Source organism: Panthera leo, chromosome A2 (genome assembly GCF_018350215.1).
Source record: "Panthera leo isolate Ple1 chromosome A2, P.leo_Ple1_pat1.1, whole genome shotgun sequence".
Taxonomy (NCBI): Eukaryota; Metazoa; Chordata; class Mammalia; order Carnivora; family Felidae; genus Panthera; species Panthera leo.
In genome coordinates this window covers 167,163,027-167,187,372 of record NC_056680.1, presented here as the reverse complement: position 1 = coordinate 167,187,372, position 24,346 = coordinate 167,163,027, and the positions used below count along the sequence as shown (strand labels likewise).

Below are 24,346 nucleotides of genomic sequence, written 5' to 3'. Positions count from 1 at the left end.
TTGAAAGAGAGAGACAGAATGCAAGCGGGGGAGGGGCAGAGAGAGAGAGAGAGAGAGAGAGAGAGAGAGAGAATCTGAACCAGGTTCTAGGCTCTGGGCTGTCAGCATAGAGCCCAATGAGGGGCTCGAACCCACGAACCACGAGATCATGACTTGAGCCTAAGTCGGATGCTTAACCGGCTCAGCCACCCAGGCGCCCCCGAAGTGTCTGTTTTTCTAACAATCATGTGATGGGGGAAAGGAAACAAAGGCATCTGTGCTGTTTTAGAAGACGACCTTTCGAAAAGGCATTCAGAACCATCGGCCGTCTGGCCGGCGGGGAGGTGGAGGAGGTAAACAGAGTGGGGGATCTCCTGTACGCCCATCGTGGTCTCCCCTCTGCACCCCCAGCGGGCCCGCACGCTGCTGGGGAAGCGGAGTGGCCGAGGAGCTCCAGCACCTGAATGTTGGCTGCCTGGGCAACCCTCGGCGTGTCCTGGATTCGGTGGGCCGTGTTTGCTTGGTGCTGGCGGGCACACGGGCGTCTCTGACGCCTCTGATGCCACTCTCCAGGCACACGTGTCCGGCCGCTTCCACCGAGAGCGCACAGGCTCGCTAGGCCATGCTGGGTCTGTGGGGCAGGGGGCGGCCTGTGCGTGCATCACCATCTGACCAACAGGCGGAGGACCAGGCTCCCTGTGGGCCAGAGCACAGGCCCGTGCTGCGGGGCTCTTGTGGGCAGGCTGGTGGCTGTGCAGCCCCCGTCTAAGGAGGCGCTACTGACGCCGTTACCCCCCGCCCCGGGGCCCGCGGCTTCTCTTGCACCTCCCCTAGCCCCTCCCCTAGCCCACTCAGGTCCCGCTGTTTCTGTTTCTGCCAGCTTGAGAACAGAGCTGGGGATGAAGTGGGGAGAGGGTCTGGGTCGGTTGACAAGTAGTTGGGGGCGTCCTTCGGAGGCTCATGGCAGGAGCAGGCCCTGTGGCTTAGCCAGTCTCAAGGCGCTGGGTGTTCCCCGTCTGCTGGGGGCTCAGCTGTGTCCCTCCCCTGGGCTGGGGCGCACATTTTTGGGTAATTCGGAAGGTGGGACCTTCCACTGTGAGGAGCTACCTCAGGTGTGAGAGTGGAGGGGCCTGGGCCAGGGGAGAGAAGGAAGGAGAGGAGGGGGGCGCCCAGAGTAAACGGGGTTGAGGAACAGGGGCCCTCGGCTCCCTCCCTCTCCCCGACTCTCTCCTCTCTCCTGCTCTTTCTGTCTCCCTCTGTCCCCTGCCCCCTCCCCCCCCCCCCCCCTGCTCTGGAAAGCGGGCAAGGGGCTCTCCAGTTGCTGGAATAAGAATGGGTGCAGAGGCGAGTGATGGATGGCTGTTTTTGAGTAACTGTCACCATCCAGATAAGATGAGGGCTAACAGATTCCCTTTTCCCTCATCCCACATAATGTGCCATTTTCGTTCAGTGCTGCTTACAGCCCTCAGTGCCAGGCCTTTCTATTCTTGTCTGAATAGTCAATGGAACGTTCCAGGCTGATAAGAGGAGCGGCCTCCGTTACTTGGCAACGGGCTGGAGCAGAGGGCTGCTGATGGGGAGATTAGCTGCCACAGATAAACTGCCTTTTTTTCCTTCCCTGCTGCTTATCTTTGGACCCACAGCAGACTGCACCAAACATGACAGCCCGCGGAGATTTGGGTGGGGTCTGAGCTCTCGACAGTGAGGTTTGCCGAGGACCCTCACGCCGGCCTCGGGTGGTCCCCCATCCCCAGCCAGGTCCCTGCCCAGAGAGCCCGGCTTCCTGGGGATGCTTGAGTGTGGCCAGGACCTGGAGGTCCGGATCGGCCATACCGCCCCTGACAGGAAGCAAGGAGCCCGCTCAGCTCATTAGCGGAGGCAGGGTCCCTCCGCCATGTCCAGGAAAAGAAGGGAGAACAGTGCTGAAATCTCCAGAGCAGTGCCAATGTGTCTGTCCGGTCTGGGTCAAGGGCAGAAAACCAGAATTAACCCTCGCCTTTGGGACAGAGTCACCACAAGTGAGGACAGCACCTGCCTGCAGCAGAGCTGTGCAAATGGCACACGTGTTGGTGGTTTAGATTGTGCTTTTTCATCTTTCAGCTGCGTCTTTCTCCCAGTAAAGTGCCTTTCATGTAGATGAAATCCCTCAGGGTCCCACTGCTTGGGGAGTGCATCTTCCTACCAACAGGCACTGACCTCTGGATTTTAAAGCTGGAAGAGGTGTTCAGATTATCTGGCTCCAGCCTGTAATTTTCACAAACAACCAAACAAAACAAACCCCTGACCCCTAAAGACTAGAGAGGCTCAGCGGCCGGTGAAGGTCACCTGATCCGGTGGCCGCGGAGCCGGGCTCCTCCAGGCCAGTCTCCGGAAGGTGCTTCCTGTTTCGTGGGAGAAGTCTCAGCGCCCGAGAGCCCAGACTGCCCCATGTTGCTCCGGCACTGCTGCCGGTCCCAACCCTGCAGCTGCTTCAACATTGTACTTCGAAAGTGAATAATGTGCAGCCAGGATCTTTTTAGGGTTGTTTACACAGCCCAATGCAATGTGTTGTCTTTTGGCTCTGACCTCACATTTTATTGTGTTGTTTCTACTGAAGGAAACTGTGCATGCTAGAATGTCCTAGCAGGGCCAGAGCGGGCATGGTGGCCACGGGCGTTGTCTTGGTGGGGAGTGGGGGTATGGGGGCAACCCCCAGTGGGCTGTCCGATCCCTCACCGCCTTAATTTTCTTGTCTGTGAAGCACAAGGGCCTGAATAAAATACACGCTATCATTCTCCTCAGCTCCCAGCAAAAACCCTGTTTATGCTGAAATCACAAGGTGTGATTTGCTCACCTGCTCTCAGGTGCCTCGGGATGAGTGTCCTGTAGGTGGCCGGGCCAGGTCCATCCGTTTCAGGAACAGAGCCGAGGACTGGCAGAGCCACATGGCCCGAGATGGTGGAAAGCAGTCAGCAAGGTTAATGTGTCCGCTGGAAAATCTATTACCGTGCTCACCTAGGCGGTGATCTTAAGAGGCGAGCTTTCTTTTTAGGAAAGGCTGTTTTAAGGCTCAGTGTGATTTGTTTTTGCTGATCGACGTTGTGCTGGGGATTACCGACACCAGCCCACCCCAGCCTCTCCCCCTGGAAAAGCTCTGGGGCCCAGGACTTCCTATGTGAGTGCTCCAAACCCTGCAGCTGTCGGGCCTCCTCTTCAGGGGTCAGAGGTCAACAAGAAGTTAAAATGCAGCGGTGCATGAGTGGCGGTGTTGTGTAGACCTAATCCTGCTCGGTGTGCAGACCTAAACGCGCTGCAGAAGGAGAAGGAGCCGTGCCAGGGGCGGCTGCGGCGCATCACGGCAGACTGTGGGGTCGGTGCGAGAAGTGCCTTCAGACGCCTGCTCGGGGCTGGGAAGCGCGCACGGCTCCTCTTCTCAGCGCTGAACGTCCCCCTCCTGGGGCTCCTGGCTGTCTCCCCGGCCTGAGTTTAAAGCACTGGATATGAAGGCTCCCGGGTGGTGCAGCAGACCATCCCTGAGATACGTGTGAGTTCCGGAGGCTGATTCCAGTGGGTTTGATTGCTGTCTGAAGGGGTCTGCAGAGCCAGGTCCCAGCGTTCACATGTGAGACGGGCACCGGCAGTCCAGTGAGCCGAGGGCCACGCCGGGAGAGGCGCCGGGCAGCCAGCACCCACGTGGAGTGGACAGAAGTCTTGGCCTGTGTGGGTTAGGTAAGCAAGCGGCTCAACAGGCCAGAGTTTACCTTCAGCCGGGCCTCCTGGCCCCTGCAGACCGGTGCCTTCTGGGGCCTCCTGGCGCCTGCAGACCGGTGCCTTCTGGGGCCCGTCCTGTCCGGGGACTTTCTCAGGGAGGCACAGAACGCCCGGGTCCACTTGGCTGCGCACCTTTGTTGACAGGGTCCTGGGCTTTGGCCCTGTGACCTTCTGAAATGGACGGGTGTGGGAGCCGATGAGGCACAACCCAGCTCAGGCCCGAGATCAGGAGACGGTGTCTTCCGTGGGTTTGTGGGTTCCTGTGTCACTTCAGCATGATCCGTTGGCTGACAGAAGACACTAGTGAGCAGAGGGGTGTTTGAGGGAAGGACGATTCCAGTGAGGCCCTGGCACGAAGCAGGCACGTGACCTCTCATCAGCGGAGTCTCAGATTCTGTGGGTTCTGTTCTCCCCAGCGCCTCACAAATGCCACTGGCGTCCACTCTGTGCATCCCAGCTGTGAGCCTTCGGCTTGTCGTTTGTGCTGAAGTTAAGGAAAGAGGAAAGTGTCGCTGCCAGCAGCACAGCCTCTCATTCTCTTTCTGGGTGGATTCTATCTGGGGACTCTCTGGTTTTCGCTTTTACTTATCCTAGAGCTAGCAGAGTCTGGTTTCCCACATGTGTATGCAATTCCAAATTCTTGTGTGACGTTTCAACCAACCCTCCAAAGAGTTTCTTGTATTAAATTCCAGGTAGTGTAATTTGTGTTCAAAACCCAGATGCACAGTGTTGCGAGCAGTTACTTAACAATATGATGTGTAAGCGTGTTGATGGGAGGGGGTGCGCTTGTTGAGGGGTAGGCACGGAACGGCCCTACCTCACCGTGACTGGAGCCACCGCTCCCCTGTGGAACCAAGAGTCCTTGTAGCAAGGCAGCCTGACCTCGTGCTTTGCAGGTACTTGCGGTTCTGAAGACAGCCTCGTGCCTGCTAGAAGCCCCCTCCCCCGCAGAGCGATGGCTCCTCCCATGCAGGTGTGGAAGAGCAGTCAGGAGACCCCTTGGTCCGGGGCCTCACAGCCATCCTCAGCTGGATAGCGATAGTAGAGCGCCCTGGCCTTGCCTCCTCCAGAAAGCCCTCCCTGATCAGCGTTGACTTTCTCTAGCAGACCAGGCCTGTCTCTGGGCCTTTGCTTCCGGGAACTCAGGTCCTGGTGACCTCTTGATGCCCATGTGTGTCTCATCAGATGTGAGGGGGTGGTGTTGCCCTGAATCCAAACGGTTGGGCCTGGCTTGTGGACAGAGTGGGCGCCAGATGAATGCTCACTGGTCTGGACTAAATGAAATTTGAACTAATTCTGATGACCGCAAGTGCCCGTGTGCCCCATTGAAAACCCGTCACCCAAACGTGATCGTGGTGCGACCCCAGCAGCAGCTGTAACTGACCTCAGGAGTCCACGCAGCTCCTCTCCCACCTCCCGGTGGAGATGGCCCCTGCGTCGCGGGACACCGTTAACATCTCCTATCCACATCCTCATTGCTCGCTGAGAGTGCCCTGCTTTGTTGTATTCTTTTATTTTGAATTGTTCTTTGTTAAATTTTTAAATTGAGGGAAAATATATATAATTTAAAATTTGCCATGTTAAGCTTTTTTTTTTAATGTTTATTTTTGAGAGAAAGAGTGCAAGTGGGGGAGGGGCAGAGAGAGAGAGAGAGAGAGAGAGAGAGAGAGAGAGAGAGGAGACACAGAATCTGAAGCAGGCTCCAGGCTCCGAGCTGTCAGCAGTGAGCCTATGTGGGGCTTGAACCCACAACCTGTGAGATGATGACCTGAGCCGAAGTCGGACACTTAACCGACTGAGCCACCCAGGGCCCCCATGGTAACCCTTATTAAGTGTACAATTCAGTGGCAGTAAGGACACTAGCATCGTCATGCAGCCAGTACCACCTTTCCTCTCCAGAACTCTCAGACATTGTGGGCACATTTGTGATACATGGTAACTGTCAGGTGCTTTGCCTTTGAGTTGATCTCACTGGGAAACATGGAGGCAGCTGAGCAGCGAAGAGTGTTCCTGCCCCTTGTCTCTCGTCAGCCTCGAGCAGGACTGGGAATGTCCAAGCTGTGTGTGGGCGGACCCCCGTGTCTGAGCAAGCAGGGCCGGCCTGAGTGTCTGAGGGGGCAGCCCCCAACATGGTCTGTGGATCGCTGTCTAATCAGGGTAGTTCACAGTTGCCAAAAGTCAGAATCTCCCGCTCACACCCGTCCCCATTGTGCACCTGGGCTCCAGGCTACCGGAAGGAGCTCTGGGAGGCAGGTGGGCGCCAACCCCATGGCCAGTGTAGGGATGGAACAGCCTTTGGAAGGGCCCTGGACTCTGCTGTGGGTGGCTTGTCGTGGTGCAGACTCCAAACTGTTGCTGTAGGGGCACCTGGGTGGCTTAGTCGGTTAAACGTCCGACTTCAGCTCAGGTCATTATCTCACGGTTCATGGGTTGGAGCTCTGCGTCGGGCTCTGTGCTGACAGCTCGGAGCCTGGAGCCTGCTTGGGATTCTGTGTCTCCCTCTCTCTCTGCCCCTCCCCTGCTCTTGTGCTCACTTGCTGTCTCTCAAAAAAAACAAAAACAAAACAAATAAACATTAAATCTGTTGCTGGTATCTGTTGGCTACAAACAGCCATGTGCTGGTCCGTCTCCCTCCCTCCTCAAACCCCCAGTGGTTGTTTCTTTCTTTTCTTCTGATGTGGGCTCAGGTGACCAAAACGGTGAAGATACCTGGTTTGGCTTCCCCTGCCCTGGCCTGGTGCCGTCACAGCTGCACAAGTGACGGCATGTTAGTAATAAAGGATGTGCAGACTCTAGGCCAGCCTGCCATTTACTGCGTGGCCTTGGCAGGTCACACAACCTCTCTGGGCCCTCGTTTTCCCAACAGTGAAAGGAGACCGTGACAGTTGAGACCATGGCAGGTTGTCCTGGGATTAACTGAGTTGCGTGTGTAGGAGTGGTACTGGCACGTCATAACTGCACGTAAACACGTTAGCTCTTGCATCCAGAGTTGACAAACAGGGGACCCAGGGAATTTTGTTAATGAGTTTCAGAACAAGACATTCCATCACCGCAGTGTAACTATTTTCTGCGTCAGAAACTGGGACATGTGTACGGAAAGGAAAGCTAATGCTCAGGGTGACGACGGCCAGAAGGCGAAGGGGAACATGACGGAAGAGGCCAGGCAGGGCTCGCAGGCGTCACGGATGCCCGCTGTTGGGTTTGAGACCTTGGGCTCCTGCCTCTCTCTGCCTCAGTTTCCAGCTGGTGTAAAATGGGATGGTGGTGTTTCATCAGAGTGTGACGGGGGTTTAGAGTTCTTGCACATAAAGGCTTAGGAAAGTGCTTGGGGCATGAGCGCTCAGTGACAGTGACGGGACCGGTTTTATTTATTCTTACTGCCGTCTTCACTGTTCACCCACTGCCCAGCCTGGCTACCAGCCTGGGGCTTATGAGCCACATTTACCTTCCCAGACCATACCACACTCCTCAGGCGATGGGAGAAGTTGGTCCCCAGTATTCACAGAGGGGGTGGCAGAGCGTCGTCACTCCCGAGCTTGAGGACCGAGGCTGACTCGCAGCTTCTGGACAGCCGGCCCCTCTGTCTGTCCCCGGCCATGCTGTGCACAGAGGCGTCCCTGGGGTCTGATGGGGCAGGTCCTTCCTACATGGCCTGTGGACACCCTGAACAGCATAGTGGGGGGGGGAGGAGCTTCTACCTTGGGCGGAGGGGAGAGAGATTAGGGTCCTACAGGACAACAGAGGGGAGGCCAGAAAAAAGGAAAGGGAGCTTTAGCTTGGAACAGCATGACACTGGAGGGCGGGGCTTTTACGCTAGCCTGCCTGCAAGGTGGGTGCAGGCATCTGTCTGCAAGTGAGGGGGGGGTCCCTTGGCCGGGTTGTGGCCAGGCAGTCCCCGGTGTGCATGGATACGGGTGTAGAAGTCTGTGCACATGTGTGTGCAAGCATGCGAGCTTGTGTGGGTGTCTACATGTGCATGTCACTGACTCCCCTGCCTCCCTGGGGAGCACCAGCACCATCTCCAAACTAGGGTCCAGGCAGCTCTGTGGATATGGTTTTTGGCCTGTCTGGGCTTCCCAGGAGCTCCCCCAGCACCTGTCCCTGTGAGGATCCTGTGCTGTGGGGAGGTGACCACCAGGGGTCGCTGTTGCCGCTTCATCCTGCTGCCACCTAGGTGCCAAGTTTGAGGCAGGGTGGGGGTGAACCAGAACCCGTTTTACAAAATGTAACGTACTTCCTAGATGGCGGCTTATGGGTGCTCAGATACAGCAGGTACGCCCACCGTGGGCTCAGGGACTGGGTGCCCCAAAACACATCTCTCAGAGCCTGTGTGCCGTTTCTGAGCACTGGGTTAAATTCCTGGAACGTCCCAGGAGGGCCTTGTGGTCAAACCCCTTACCACTTCCTGTGTTTCCCCTGCAAGCCCCCGGGAGCTGCTTTAGACAGACCCCTGTTCCTTTTGTCCCATAGGGTTGACCAGCCATTTCACAAAGTGCATGAATACATTTATTGTTTACCGTATGCAGTATTTTGAGAAACTAAATGTATGTCACAGGCCATTGTTTCTATGATTATGGAAAGAGGCAAGGCTGATCCCTGGGCTAGACTTCCCGAAAGCTCTTGTTTTTACCCCTGCAAGGAGATTCTGCATACGGATGATTTACTGTATGTTTCTCTCCTGCTCCATAATTATTTTAATGCCACCTCTGGCACACCCTCATTTGCAAAGACTTTATAACTGTGACACCTTTTCTGCCGATCCCTTCTAGCTCCAAAATCAAGAATATTGTTCTTAGGGTTTCCAGGGAACAAAGATAATACGTTTGCACGTGCATATTATTTACATGAATAAACTATTTACACAAATTATTGAACAGGTATGTGCTTTGCAATAATTTCTAAACGTGCCCTAAACTAATTATCCCACTCTGAAAATCTAAATAAGGTGATCGCATTGTGTTTGTGAATTACCTAGTCTCATTATCTCTTCCCAAAGAAATAATGAAGAAATGTAAAAAAGATGCATAAAAAAATAAAAAACAGGGAAAGACAGAAAAATAAGAGAGGATTGAATATGATGGGTGCAAAGAAAATGGTTACTTCCTTAAAAGAAAAATACCACCAGAGCCTGCACAACAAGATCAGAGATGTGACGAGAACAGCCAGTGACCAGCAAGAGGGTAGAAGGTAGAAGGTAGGTGGGTCCTGTCCTGGGGTCTGGGGGATTCCTTCCCTGTCTGGGCCTTTATGAAGAGACACTGACGATGCTATGAGGGACGTTTCTCAGCAGGTGTACAATGTAGACTCCACAGGCTTTTTTTCAGAATGCCCTTTAATGCAAGCCTGAGGTGAATTGCTGACGGACGCTGAACAGAGATGGTTCTCTCCAAGAGAGACCTAACCTGTTCAAGCCCACAGCCGCTTGGTAGTCTGACCTGCTGGTCTGGCTCATTCTCCGAGAGGCCTGCACTCTGCAGTCCCCAGAGCCACAGCATCCTGAGAGTGAAGGCCAGTATCTCTGAACACGAACATGCCTTCCCCGGAGCAGAGGTCCTCCGCGTGTGAGGCTGGGGATGGATGAGCTGGGGGAGGACCGGTGCTCTGAGCCTGCGCGGAGTTAGGGGGGGAGGAGGTGCCGTGTTTGCTGAGAGCACGGAGGAGCACCCCCTCATTTGCAGGCTCCACCACGAGCCCCCTGGGTTTGTTCTCAGCGATCCCTGGTCCTGCCTCCAGCCGGGTCATGTGCTGGGACTCGTGCACTGCTAAATCAGTGTGAGTTCCAGCGAATTAGGATTCTAGTTGATGGTGGTATACATTTCTGTGGGCATCTCAGCTTTTCAAAAATGTTTCTTTGTTTTGAGAGAGCGAGAGCGAGCAGGGGAAAGGCAGAGCGGGAGAGGGAGAGAGACTCCCAGGCAGACTCCACGCTATCAGCACAGAGCCTGACACGGGACTCGAACCCATAAACTGTGAGATCATGACCTGAGCTGAAATTGAGACGCTTAACCGACTGAGCTGCTCAGGCACCACTCAGCTTTTTTTCAGGCAAGTGGAAAAACACCAGTTAATCGGTCACAAATATTTATTGAACCTACAGTGGGTGCAGAGTAGTGTCAGATGTGGGAGCTCTAAGAGGCGTAGCTCTGGTGCCTGCCTTCCAGGAGCCCATGGTGCCTGGAGGTGAGAGGAGAATGTCAGTGCCAGAGGGATGTGGAGATGTGTGTGCACACAGGTGTGCACACGCGTGTGCTATGCAGCCTGGGGACATGCACAGCCCCACAGACCGAGGGAGTAGTGAATTCTGGAACGCCGGTCCAGGAGGAGGGCACAGCCACAGGCCTGCATCAGTGTTCAGGGGACAGTGATGTTGATGAGTGAAAATGACTTCTTCCTGTGGGAATAATGCTCCAAGGAATACTGGTTAAAACAAAGGTACAGACATTATGAACAAGCTGTTTTTTTCACATTCTTCAAAAAAAACAGCAAAGAAATCATCAAGGTCTCTCTTTCTAACAGGAGAAACCCACTGCCCGGTTGTAGATGGCCGTCTGGTCAGTGACACTCAGCTGGGACAGCAGCAGCTGTTTTCCGAGGATTGCAAACATCCTTTGTTCTTCTGTTTAAAAGCGTGTAGTCTCTGGTTTTCAGAAGCGGTGGAGACCCAGTCTTCTGCTCTGCAAAATGAGGAGGGGGATTGTCATCTCAGAAATTTGGTCTTGGGGACAGCCGTCAGCAAGTTTGGGGATTTTAAGCACAGTCCATGATTCTGTGGTTGCTGTGGTTACTGCCCACAGAGGTCTGGGAGGTGGCCTCCCCACGGAAGGATGCAGTGTCACTTGATTGGGGGCCATTGGGTCACCTCTCCCAGCTGGCAGCAAGACAGCTTTGTTTCTGCTTTGGAAAAACACATGTTCTATGGGCTGTCCCTCGGAATATTTCCTTGAACCCCAGAGGCTTTCTGTGCCGTGGACTCGTGGAAGGGTCTGGCCTACAGTTGGGTGGCATTGGTGTCCTACGGGTTCACATCTGAAAGGGCTGTGGATCTGTCCTGCTCTCTTACTTCTATGGTGGCCCTCCTCTCTGAGCCACCCTCCCCTGGACAGGCAGCTCACCCCTTGGCTCCTGGCAAAATGCAAAACCTGCCTGGAAGGTGCCAGCAGCTCCTGGAGGAGGGCTGAACCTCTCCGTGCCCTCAGGCTCTGCACGCACCTCTGACTCGCTCCGCATCTGGGAGCTCAGTGCCTTGGTCCCAGAGCTCTAGCAACCGGACGCTTTCTGTCCTCCACAGAGCCTGCTCCCCTGCCTAGATGTCCCTGCCAGCCCTAGGTAGGCAGCCCCTTTCTGTAAATGTTGGAGCCCAACCGGCTGCTACTTTCCTGGGGTCTTAATGTGTCGGATGAGGTCAGTGCCCCATCTTTGTGCCACCCCGAAGCATGTCCCTCTGTAGCCTGTACCACAGTTACAAGTGAGTAGTTTGCGTGTCCACTTCTGCCCTAGATGCGTGTCCCACCGCTATCCCACCTGTCCAGCAGGGGGGACATCAGAGCAGGGCATGCGTTTCCTGAGGTTGGAGGATGAGGCCGAGCAGTGTGGGCAGGGACGGAATCCACTCCTTAGGATGGGGAGGGCACCACAGATGCACAGCATTACGGGGCTGGAAATTAGGAGAAGGTGTGGATGAGAGTGTACACACAGTCATCCAGAGGAAACAGAGAAAAAGGTAGTGAAGTTGTTTACTGAGAAATAAATAAGGAAATCAGGTTTCTGGTAGGGAGGTATTAACATATCTGTTTCCTAGATGAATTTATGATGTTGGAATGGCTGTATCCTTGGGTTCTCACACAGTGTGGCCGCTAGACAAATGGCAGGGCTGTCTATGTGTATACGTGTATGCACATACACACAGCACACATGTCACATGCACACAACACACATGCAAAGGCATGTGCACGTAACACTTGTAGACGCACATGCAAACACATACACGTGGACGCAAGCACACACAGTATACACACATGTAGATGCACATATGTACACACACCAACATGTGTGTCTGCACAGTACCGTGTAGCTAAAAATAAATCTGTGTATAAAAGTGGACCTATAGAGTTCACACCAGTGTGGTTCAAGGGTCAACTGTATATGCCATTCTGGAAAAGACACAACTTTGGAGACCGTAAAATGGTCAGTGGTTGCCAGGGGTGAGAGGCGTGGAGGGGTGAACGGGGAGCACAGAGGATTTTCAGGGCAGTGACACTACCCTGCGTGACACTATAATGGTGAGCACGTGCCACTGTGCTTTTGCCCAAACCCATCGGTGCACAACACCGAGAATGACCCTGATGTGAACTACAGCCTTTGGGTGATAAAGAGGCATCACTGTAGGCTCATTGGTTGTGGCAAATGTACCACTCAGGCTGGGGGCTGTTGGTTTGCATACGTGAGGGCAGGAGGTATATGGGGACTCTCTGTACCTGCCCTTCAACTTTGCTGTGAACCTAAAACTGCTTTAAAAAATAAAGTTTATTTAAAGGATAAAGTTTAAAGAAATGTACCGGGGAAAGTTCTGTCCTGCCTCATCAGCAAGGCTGTAGTCTAGGGGCAAAGAGAATCAATGGTTGGTTTAGTTTCAACATTTAAATCATTAAAACCAAATTACTAGCTAAAACTAAACCTAATTTTAAAAGCACAAAAATACTATGTATTATATTATATATATGTGTTTTAAGTATATAGTTGAGAGAGAGATTTCAAGAAAATCCAATAATTATTTTTCCAAAAATGTATTTACCACGTTGTGTGGCACAAACCAACTTTCAAGGGTGAAGCCGTTTATACTGCAGAGGGAATTAATTGACTTGGGATGTTCCAAAATAGATAGGAAACGTCTTTGGCCATTTTTCACTGATGAGGACCTCAGCAGGTCACGACGCTCAACTGTAAAATGTGGGGTCAGCCCATCTTCATGCTCCTTCCAGTCTCTACATGTTACAATTCTACTTTCGAGATACTCCATTTGCAAAGTAAAATGAGAGTTTCAGGTACATTCTAGAGAGTTCTCAGCTTTTCTCTTAGCCTCCTTCTCCTCCCTGCCCCCTCGTCCTTCCCCACATGAATACGCCATCCGCAGGCACAGGATTCTTCGCACAAGGCAAAATCAAAAGAACGGGGACACTTGCTGTCTGTGTTCACGTGGAGCAGATTGCCTGTCTCACTGGGTAGTGGCAGGGAGATGAGACCCTCCCTCCAAGAGAACTGTGACTGGGAATCACTGTGGCCGGAGATGGCCGTTGTGTTAAGGGAGTCGCTCGGACAGAGGGGCGGTGCCATAGGGTGGAGGCGACCGGCAGAGCTCCGCACGGCCGAGGTGACCCACAGAGGTGACCGGCAGAGGTGCCCAGGAGAGCCCTGTGCGGGGGCGGGGCCGGCAGAAGGGTCTGACTTTTCTGCATGGCCGTGGTGTGCCCGGAATGAGCAGCTGTGCCGGCCGTGTCCCCTGCTGTGCAAAGTCCCATAGAAATCCACGACATGCTTTCCATGCTTTGGATGATTTTCTGCCGATCACACAGCGCCATCCATCTTAAGCACATATGGGACATCAGACCCGTAATCACTGAGTCAGCCTGGCACTGGGCGAACGTGTCTCTGCCGATTAAACTTGTTGCACTTGAAGGCTTTTCCTCGGCTACACTTCGTGCAGTGAGACTGTTGTGAACAATAAGAGAAGTGTTTCCCCCTCCATCCGGGCCTGAAGCTGCAGATGGCCGCCTGGCCCTTGAATTAGTCTTTTGTGTGTACGAAGGACAGTAATTTGGATGTTTGAACCCCCTACAGGAAGCTTATTTCAAAGTGAACAATTTGCCGAATAAAGACTAACTGGGGCCTAAATTAACTGGAGGGTGTGGTTTGAAAAGATGTTGATGAGCAGAGTGTGTCATTTTAGACAGATGGAACAGACTAGATAAATTGTCCCCGTTAGTCTCTCTTGTTCTGGAAGCACCTTGAGCAGCCTCACTGCCGTTCCCGCATCTGCCCCCGTTTGCCAGCCTGCGTGGCAGGTACTTCCACGATCCTCAGGCTTCCACAAATTCATATTTATATTTCCTGGGTGTTCTGTTTCTCATCTGGAAAACCGATCCTGAGTACTACTGGCTTTTTTGTCACAGGACTGTCAGAAGCAAAGCTTCAAGTCAGAAAGGTGAAAGCCAGGGGCAGGAAATTACAAAAAGTGAGTGGCGGGGGTGGCGAGGGGGGAAGGGATGAGGAAGTAGAATAGAAAATGCCAGCTACTCTGAATTCACGTCCTTTTCTCTATACCTTTGGAATTGTGTTTTTTATCATGCTCTTCTATTTAAATAAACCATTGCTTTCCAAGTGCTTCTGACTTATGATAGTGTTTTGATGACTTTCTAAAGCCGTGTTCCAAAGCCTCACCACAGTGCATAATTAGAATATATTGCAAGGATGTGTGTAATGCCTTTCTTCTCTCTGAAAATGAAATGTCACTTTTTCTTCTCTGCTTCCCTTTTCTCACAGATGGAGTGTTTGGAAGGTGCCAGAAGGTTCCAGCAGTAGACACACACCGCTATGAAGTGTCACCGGCGGTTCTGCAGCACCTGGCAGCCACCTTGCAGAAGCTCTCCCGAACAGGTAGGCAGGTGTGGGCCAAACTGTCCCGTCCTGGGCTGCTGGCCCGAGCTGCCTTTGCACCCAGCATTCAGCAGGTGCTTTGCTTCTCCTTAAAGATCATGGGCCTCTTAGGTCGGGGGAACCAGTGCTGAGGTAGAAGAGGGCTAGGAGCAGGCAGCCTTACTCCTAGAAGGTTCCAGCGGGTGTTCCCTTCGTGGGCTAGAGGTGGCCCGAGATGCTGCCGGGCGTCCAGGAACCACAGCAGTTTGACAGTGCTTCAGAGAGTAGGAGAGACACCTACAGGTCACGTGAGCAGAGACGCCGGGCCTGGGACCAGCCCCCCTCAGCCACGTGCAAGCCAGCCACTGATCAACCCCCAGAAAGTCAGTTTGCCTCTAAATACTGTCATCATGCAAGTTTTTGTTATACAGGAGCTTCCTGTTACCTGTTTACTTCACAGGGGTGCTAAGAAGATAGTTTTAAAAATATGCTAAGTGAAATAAGTCAGGTAGACAGAGAAAGACGCATATCATAAGATTTCACTCATATGTGGAATTTGAGAAACTTAGGTGATCATACGGGAAGGGAAGGAAAAATAAGATAAAAACAGAGGGGGAGGTAGACCCTAAGAGACTCTTAAATACGGAGCACAAACTGAGGGGTGCTGGCGAGAGGAGGGTGGGGGGATGGGCTAGATGGGTGATGCGCCTTGAGGAGGGCACGTGTTGGGATGAGCGCTGGCTGTCGTATGTAAGTGATGAATCACCGGGTTCTACTCCTGAAGCCAAGACCACGCTGTATGTTAGCTAACTTCAGAGTAAAAATAATTACAATAACTCAGATATTATTATACACATAATTATCACATACGTAATTTATATCATGTATATAATTTTTGAAGTAGAGGGGGAAGCTGCATCCGCATGCTTAGCATTACTATGCCCTGTTCCTACTACGGCAGTAAAGCCCTGTTTCCTGTGCCCTCGGAGTCTGGACAGGAGGCCCACTTGCAAACACAACACCTTGGTGTCAGGTGAGGGTCAGGGTGAAGCTCCTGGAGGGTGAAATTCGCATGTCTCGTGGTCAGGACCTAAAATGGCCCTGCTGGGGGCCGAGGCCTGGAAGGAGGGACCAGGAGAGGAACATGGACCTGAGTCCATACGTTCTTTCTACATCATATCCCACAGAGCTTATCAGTGGCTCCATCAAGAAAAAAGTCTGTGGTCCAGTAGGTTTGGGAAACATTACTTGCTCCTTTCCTCCTTTTGAATGTTCGTGATGTATGCTGGTTCGTGAACGTGCCGGAAAGTTCTGCAGTAAAGAATTACATTCATTCATTCGCTCCAAGCCGTTGGACTGTGGCACCCTTTCTCCCCAGGACACTAACTGTCCCAGGTTCAGGCAGGGAAGCAGAACCGCGAGGAGACCGCGTGCGCGATCAGTTACAGGGAGTTGGTCGTGCGCAGTCGTGGGCGGTGATGGAGCACGTCTACCAGACTGCTGTCTTTGGTCTGGAGCCTGAATCTGCAGGCCAGGCAGTGGGAAGGGACCGTGGGTGTGAGATGAGAGGTCGCGGACAAGGACGGACAGGAGCCCACGACCGTTCTCGTGGCCCTGACCTTGGTGATGAGGTGTCCTGCGAAAGTCAGCCCCTCGTCAGGATGCCGAACGTGCGCAGCTCCCAGAAGCTGAATGGGACCCTGGGGGAAAGGGCAGTTGCTGGCAGCTGCTTACAGATCCGAGTGAGTGGACAGAGGGCCAACAACGTGTGTGAGCTGGAAGACGGCTGTGGTCATACAACGCTTAGCTCATAGTGACCGAATTGTGTGGTAGCTCGGTGGCCTGTGGCCAAGCGTTCATTCTTGACTAAGGTATAGTAGCAGCCAAAAGCAGTTTCTCGAAAGGAGAGTAGTTATCTGCAGAGATGTGTGTGTGTGCTCCCAAGCCCTAAGGGTCTGCTCTGTGATTTGCCTCTGGGGCCTTCCGAAGGGCCAAGCAGCATCCGAGTCTGGTGTGCAGGTGTCTTAGCCACATATGTGGGTAGTTGCTACTTCTTCCCTATTAGGTCCAATCAGCATAATTTCTAAATTTACTGACGTCCCATGCATGATGCTGTGTGGACAGAACTAAGTAAGGCCCCGGTGGACCAGATAATGACAGTGGTTGGGGGGTTGGGACACCTGTGATATAGCACAGTGCAGGCATGTTGCTGACCTCAGCAGGTGAGAGCAGACAGCTTCTTTTGGTCTGAAGTATGGGTGTAGAGACAGCGGTCACCAGACTAACAGCTGCGTCGCGGGCACCATGGCTGTGCTGGCTGTGCTGACTCCTCCATCAGCGGGACCACATTTGCAACAGCAGCACCACTTGGAGTGACCACCAGGTTAAGTTCATGATAATCCACTGTCCTTTCCCACAATCCACCTCTCTGGGCACAGGCCAAGCAGGAGAGTTGAAAGGGGCGTGGTGTCAGTCACCTCCCCTGCATCCTTCAAGTCCTTGACGGTGGCACTAATCTCCCACTAACCATGCCCTCCAGGGAGGCCGTATCGCTTTTGGTACAAGGTTTTATATCCAGAGGCAGCCCTCGGGCCTCTCCCACCAGAATAGCCCTGGATCTGCCAGTCAGGGAATCAGTGTGGGGGACCCGCCAGCCCCTGAGTGTGTCCACTCCAGAGCTGGGGGAATGACGACAGAGTGAGTGCGATCACCTGGCCTCTGTAAGCCCCTGCTCTGACTGGGGGGCCACAGTGACGTTTGGGTTTTTCTGCTATTAACGTCAGTTCAGAGTCAGTGTTTGATAGCCACTGAAGACTCTCATTATCTCCTTTTCCCTTGGTACACACTCATCCTGGCACAAGGGCGCAGGTCCCTCTGGGGAAGGCTAGGAGAAGGAATCACTGTATGAATTGCCGACTCGTGTACCCTTCAGGGACTCTGCCCCAACCCTGCAGCTTCATTCCTGGGGCTCTACTCTATGACCTGGGATTGTGCCAAGTCTGGAAGTTGTTTGAAGGGCTGTGACTCTGTGTTGGTGATTCAAGCCAGACCTCAGTTCTGTAGATCCGGAACTTTCCTGCTTATGCAGGTCCCTAAGACTCTTGGAGGCCTTCCGTCTGTCTATTCCAGTGGTAGGAGCAGTCTGCTCACCTAATCAGTGACAACGGTCTTCTGCTCGCTGCTTTGTGGTGACCACATCCATCTGTCCTTAGCTCTTCCATGCGCCCCCTTGGCCCTTGCCACCTCAAGATCCCGTCATCCCCTCTGCACTTAGGGATCCCAGGTTGAGGAGAGCTCTCCCACGGTACTTTCTGACCTGAGGGGGCATCAGCACAGAGCTCTTCAAGGGCGCTGGGGCACTCTTCTAAACTCATCTCTCATAGTCTTGGGGAAAGGCATATCCTCTCGACCCTCCTGAGGTCATTGGCAGGTCTTACATGGCAATCCACTCCAGTGTCCCAATTTCCATAAGCCTCAGACACTTGCCTCTTTGTGATATAACAAGGAAATTCTGGCATCTCCACGTCATTTCATATGGACACCCCCTTCGGATGCCTGTTTATGTCAACCGTTGGTGGAAACTGTTAAAGCTATTTCCAGCCCCCTAGTCTAAAACATTGGTTGGAGAATCTGCGCTTAGTGGCCCATATCAATACATTTAGCCTGGTCCAATTTCTGTTCATTCCATCTTGATCTCACATACTTAAGAGCCATTCCCACATGTGTTGCCCAGGTTTCTGTTGGTGTAAATTGGCAAGATCATGCCGTTCTTTGAGGGCATCTCTCTCTCTCTCTCTCTCTCTCTCTCTCTCTCTCTCTGCCTCCCCACCCTGGGGCCTGCTGGGACTTAAGTCCAGGTGTAGGTCCAGATGCAGTGAGAGGTGGTGACGGTGTGTCTGGGGAAGGCTCAGCAGGACCACGTAGGGCAACCACCTCGGTGGCTCAGACACGTTCTTCAGACAGGGTTAGCCTCTTTAGCAGGAGGGGAAGGAGGGCTTCTTCTGGCAAAGAAAGGTTGGTGGAACGGAGGGGTTCAGTGTCCCAACTTCCTTAGGACCTGCCCATGTATCTCTTTCCCAGTTTCCAGTGTTCCGTCCCTCCCAAATAATGCCCTAAAGACCCTGTGAAGCTGGGCATTCCGATGGCATCGCTGCAGTCACACAAGGTTACACTGCAGGTTTAGTGCTCAGAGTGAGTCTGAGACACAGGAGCAGTACTTTGTGGAGTGGTTAAGCATAAAGGCAAATAAGGTTTTTAATTCATAGATTTTATTTCTTAGAGAATGTTAGATTTACATAAAGGTTGAGCAGAGAAAGTCTTGACACTTTGTACATACTCCCTTATCCCCATCTCCCCAAAGATTTCTCTTGTTATTAACATCTTGGCTTGATATGGCATATTAGTTGCAGTTGATGAGTTAATACTGATACATTGTAATTAACTAACGCCCATAGTTTACATTAATGGTAACTTTTTTTGGTCCACTCCATGGGTTTGCACAGATGTACAATGACATGTGTCCATCCCTACACAATCATACAGAGTACTTTCACTGCCCTAAAAGTCTTCAGTGCGTCCCGTTTATCTCTCCCCCTAATCATCCGACCACGTATCTTTTTACTGTCTCCCGTGGTTTTGCCTTTTCCAGAATTTCATGGAGTTAGACTTATACAATATATAGGCCTTTTCAGACTGGCTTCTTTCACTTAGTGATATGCATTTAAGGTTCCTCCGTGTACCTCTATTTTCATGACTTGATAGCTCATTTCTTTTTAATGCTGAATAATATTCCACTGTCCGAAGGGACGACTGTTTATTTATCCATTTGCCTACTTAACGGCATCTTGCTTGCTCTACCCAGTCCTCCTCTAGGTCACCCAATCCTGTTCTAGATCACCCAGTCCTGCCCTAGATCACCTGGTCCTGCCCTAGGACACCCAGTCCTGCCCTGGGTCACCAGTTCTGTCCTAGATCACCCGGTCCTGCCCTAGATCACCTGGTCCTGCCCAAGGACACCCAGTCCTGTCCTAGATCACTCGGTCTTGCCCTAGGATACCAAGTTCTGTCCTAGGTCACCTGGTCCTGTCTTAGATCACTGGGTCCTGTCCTAAATCACTTTGCCCTGCCCTGGATCACCTGGTCCTGCCCTAGATCACCTGGTCCTGCCCTAGGACACCCAGTCCTGTCCTAGGTCACCAAGTCCTGCCCTAGATCACTTGGTTCTACCCTAGGACACCCACTCTTGCCCTATGACACTTAGTCCTGCCCTGTGACATCCATCTTGCTCTAGAAACCGCCCCCCACCCCCAGCTCTAAGTTAATTCCCACTGGCTGGTCCTGGAGCAGGCTGTGTGAGTCTCTTGGGAGCCACCTGGTGCTTCCCACCCAAGCTGGGAGATGTCTGGTAGGTGTGGGGTTCTGTCTTGGGGGGTCACCTCTGCTGCTGATGGCTGTTTGCTGCTTAGTCACAAGAGGGCACGTTAAAGTGATGGAGAGGCTCATGGATGTACCCTTCAAATAGCTTGTACTTACAATGGCCCCCTTTTGGGTCTGACCTTTCCTGTGACTGGGCACTCCTGGCCTCATCTCGGCCCCACACCAGCCATGGCCTGCGACTCTGGACGTGGACAAGAGTAGCCTCCCTGAGGGAGGCGGGAGTGGCTCTTCTCTTCCCCACCTCTCTCCGTGCTTGCCCCCTCAGCACATGGCCCGTATACAGCCGATCTTTCTGACCGCTTGTGAGCCCTGGGATGAGCTCTTACTGCCCCCGTGTCTCTGGTGCACATTCTCAAAGATAAGGGCCTCTTCTTGGAGCCAGGGGGTCACGCCGGCCACATGGTGCAAGCAGTCCCCCTCCCTGAGTCCCAGCCTGCCACAGGCTTTGCCGAGGGTCAGCTCAGCCGCATCACAGACAACAGGACACAAGTGCTGTGGCCGCACAGCTGAGCCTCCTAGCTCGGCTCTGCCCTGGGACTGCTTTCCAGGGTGCCCTTTGCCCCCTGATCTGTGATCCGTGACCTCTCTTTCCTGGGGCTGTTGGCTTTCTCAGGCTAGGAAAACTCATCCTCAAAACTTGGAACAGGCAGATTCCTGGGCCCGTTCCAGTGGTTCCAACAAGGACTGTGGAGCAGGACCTGGGAATCTGTGTCTTCAGTAAGCACGGGAGAAACACTAAGACCGGAGGGCCCTTTGGTGTGTCTCAGCCCTGCGCCTGTAACCGCGTCTGAGGGCTCGTGCTGCTGGCCCTGCCACAGGCAGGGAAGACTCATGTTACCTCAGCTGCTAAGTTTACAGTTGGGTGATTTTGGCATATTTTGATTCTGGACAGTATGGCTGCCCCTCTGGGTGTGGGCTGTAGTACCTTCACTCCCATCAACACATGTACACACATGCACACATCCATGTACACACACGTGAGCACACAGAAGCGCACACATGAGCATACACAAACATGCACATACACGTCCATGCACACGTGTGAGCACACACAAACACGCACATGCACATGTCCGTGTACACACATATGTAAGTGCATGCACAAGCACGTATGTGTATAGGTACACACATGAGCACACACGTTCACGTGTGAGCACACACAGAAGCATGCAATACATGTCCATGTACACACACGCACATGAGCACATACAAGCATGCACATACATGCCCACTTACACACACGTGTGAGCACACACAAGCATGCACACACATCCATGTACATGCACATGCGTGAGCACACACACATGCACATGTGTGAGTACATGCACACATGTGAGCACACAAACATGCACATTCACCCACACGCATACATCCATGTGCACACACATGCGCAAGCACACACACATACACATGCACACATCCATGTACATGCACACACGTGAACACACAAGCACACACATACACGCACGAGCACACAAACACATGCATACACGTCCATGTACATGCACACATGTGAGCACGCACAAACATGCACATACACATGCACACGTCTGTGTACACACATGTGAGCGCACAAACACACATACATGTCCACATACGTGTGAGCACACACAACCACGCACATACACTTCCACACTTCCACATGTGAGCTCACACATGCACACATGTGAGTACATGCACACACACAAGCACACACACAAACGCACACAATGCACTCACATGCACATGTCCATGTACACACACATGCGTGATCACACACATGCACTCACATGCACACATCCATGTACACTCACGCGTGAGCACACACACTACCACGCACATACACATGCACACACCCATGTATATTCACACGTGAGGACACACACAAACACGCACGTTCACACACATGCACTCACTCACATCCATGCACACACATGCTTGAGCACACGCAAGCACACACATGTCCATTCACACACACGACTGAGTGCGCACACAAATACGTACACATGTGCACACACATGAGCACACACAGAAACTCACACACACACACACAAACACATGAACACATGTATGTGTCCACACCACTTTGGGGTCCTCCATCTGACACTTGTTTCCAACAGTGCCATGGAATCCAGAACTTTTTCTCAGATATTTTCAGTCTGTTATCTAGTTTCTTCCTCACTTGTCCTTTGGATGTTTTGGGTTTTTCACCTTGGTCATGCAAAGCTCAATACCATAATAACATCCTGGAGGTGTTGGGAGTGTATGTCTTACTCTAGGAAAAGAACCTCTGATCCTGCTGGTGTACTGAACTTGGTTAGCCTGATAGGAGATGGTTTTGGGGAAGGGAGCTTCTTCGGAGTCCCTTAAAACCATTCTCTCCAGGTAGCTGCATTTGAAGTACGGCAGGTTGTATGTTTCCGTCCATCAAGGCTGCTTCTTGGCCATATGGTTGCTGGTCTCATTGACAGCTGCTTGCACCGCCGTTCAGGAGACTTCCTCATGAAGAAAGAAGGGAAAATGGGCTTTAATTGTGCAACTTTCTTTTCCAACGTAAATATGTACATCAAGGAAAAAAACGTGTTCACTTTCTATTTACCATTCTTGTGTCCTACAAGAAGAACGCTCCTCCTTGTTCTCTTGTGTATTAAATTTTTAAAAAATACATTTCACTTCTTCTGACAAGCCATTAAAATTCAGCATTTAAATGTCACTCGTTGGCACATAATTTGCTGTCATGAAAACAACTATGGATTTATTTCTTGGCAAGAGTCTCCTGTTGTATTGAGCTGTATGTCAAAACCAAAAGCAAAAAAGCAAAGTTAAAAAAAAAACAACAAACTCTAACACAGTTTTATAATTCCTTAAAAGAGAATGAAAAGAAATCATCTAATGCTATGGAATGGAACAGAACACCAATATGGGCTGCAGTGATCTCCAGATGTGATGGCCTTCTGCACAGGGGTGGGCTGTGGGCTCTGCGTTATGTCCCCTGCTATGCCAAGATGCTCTGTGCAGTGGGACACGTAAGCCTAGCTTTGCTTCCTTCATATTCTTCCTCGGTCATTCTCTTTGCTTGCAGTCAATCTCCACTTACCTGTCTTCCCTTGTTAGGAAACCCCCTTATGCTCCTGGAAATTGGAGTCATTCCTTCTTGCTGAGGTCCAGCTGAGGCCCACTGCCCCTCCGAGTTCCAGGCAGATTCGTGCTGTGGGGAGGAGAGACGGAGAGGTGCACGTGGAGGGCACGTACGGTCACAGTGATGACGCTTGTCCTTCTCAGGATTTTCATTATATACAGTTGGACATTCACACGTGGTGGGAACCCGGTGGAGGGGCCACTGAGGGTGAGTGGTGATTGGAGGGGGTGGAGAGGCCACGAGGGGGTCGGTAGGCAGGGCAGCAGTCACACCTCAGGCCCAGAACATAAAGAGTGCTCATGAATTGGTGAGAAATACAGCCCGCTCAGCCTCACAAGAAATTAGAAAAATGGAAGTTAAAATCACAAGAGGTTATTTCATTAACTATAAGGTGGCAAAAATGAAAGAATACGACATTCCCAAGTATTGACTTGAGTCTGGGGCAAATTGAAAATTCCAAAATTCCAACCATTTTGGAAGCTGTTTTGGCAACAAAAAAACGGGTTAAGTGAATATCCAAATCACAGCTCTCCACTTCTGGTTATGGACTCCAGATTGTGTATCTGTGCTCCGTCTGTAATAGGCATTGCTACATCTGTGGTAATGAAAACCAATGGAAGTGAGCTAAACCTCCATTAGCCAGGAAGAGATTCAACGCTATATGTAACCAGGGTCAACAAACTGGAGGCACGTGTATCAACATGCCTGCGTCTCACAAACATGTTGAGCAAATAAATAAAGCGAGGTCGTACAGAATATGCAGAGTCTGAGACCGTGAACATGAAAGAGGAGGACTGTACTGTCTCCTAGTTAGGAGAACTCACACAGTGCACGTGGAGCGGGGAATACAGGACGTCGAACACAACGTGAGGATAGTGGTCACCTCTGGAGTCAGGCAGAGTGAGCTGCAGTCGGGGGCAGGGGGCTCCAATGCAGCGTTGTACGTTGTGTGTCTTACGTAAGACAGTGGTGAGTGCAGTCCGTTTATCAGATGGTTTTATTCCTTTTTGTATGCATGAACCATTTTGTGACACGGTAAATAATAGAAAAGCCAACAGTGTAAACACAAGGCAGTTTAAGAAGGGACTAATGAAGAAAAGAGCAGAAAATAAGGAGTAGTGAAAAAGAAATAATGAAAACAGCAAGAACAAACGAAAAACCCAGTTCTTTGAAAAGACTTATAAACCAGAGAGACTTCTGTTTGGCCAACAACAGTACTGCAAAGGAATAAATACACAACACTTGGGAAAAGGGAGCATCACTACAGATAAGCGGAGTTTAAACATCACGAGAGAATACCATCAACAGCCTTGTTCTAAGGAATGTGAAAAGGCAATTAAAAAGAACTATAAACCATAAGAGTGATGCAGAATGCTTTAGAACACTTGAATACGCCTGTCGTATACGTAAAAAGTCGCATACCTACATTTTCAA

At 51.8% G+C, this 24,346-nt stretch overlaps 1 protein-coding gene across 10 annotated transcripts in view; it reads left to right on the top strand.

Moving 5' to 3' along the window:
- Positions 1-24,346, top strand: part of PTPRN2 (protein tyrosine phosphatase receptor type N2) — an 811,978-nt gene that overhangs the window by 217,716 nt on the left and 569,916 nt on the right. For all 10 annotated transcript variants that reach the window (XM_042927240.1, XM_042927243.1, XM_042927244.1 and 7 more), the window contains one exon: positions 14,266-14,379. In XM_042927240.1, coding sequence (XP_042783174.1) covers positions 14,266-14,379 — 114 coding nt within the window. The remainder of the gene's footprint in view (positions 1-14,265; positions 14,380-24,346) is intronic.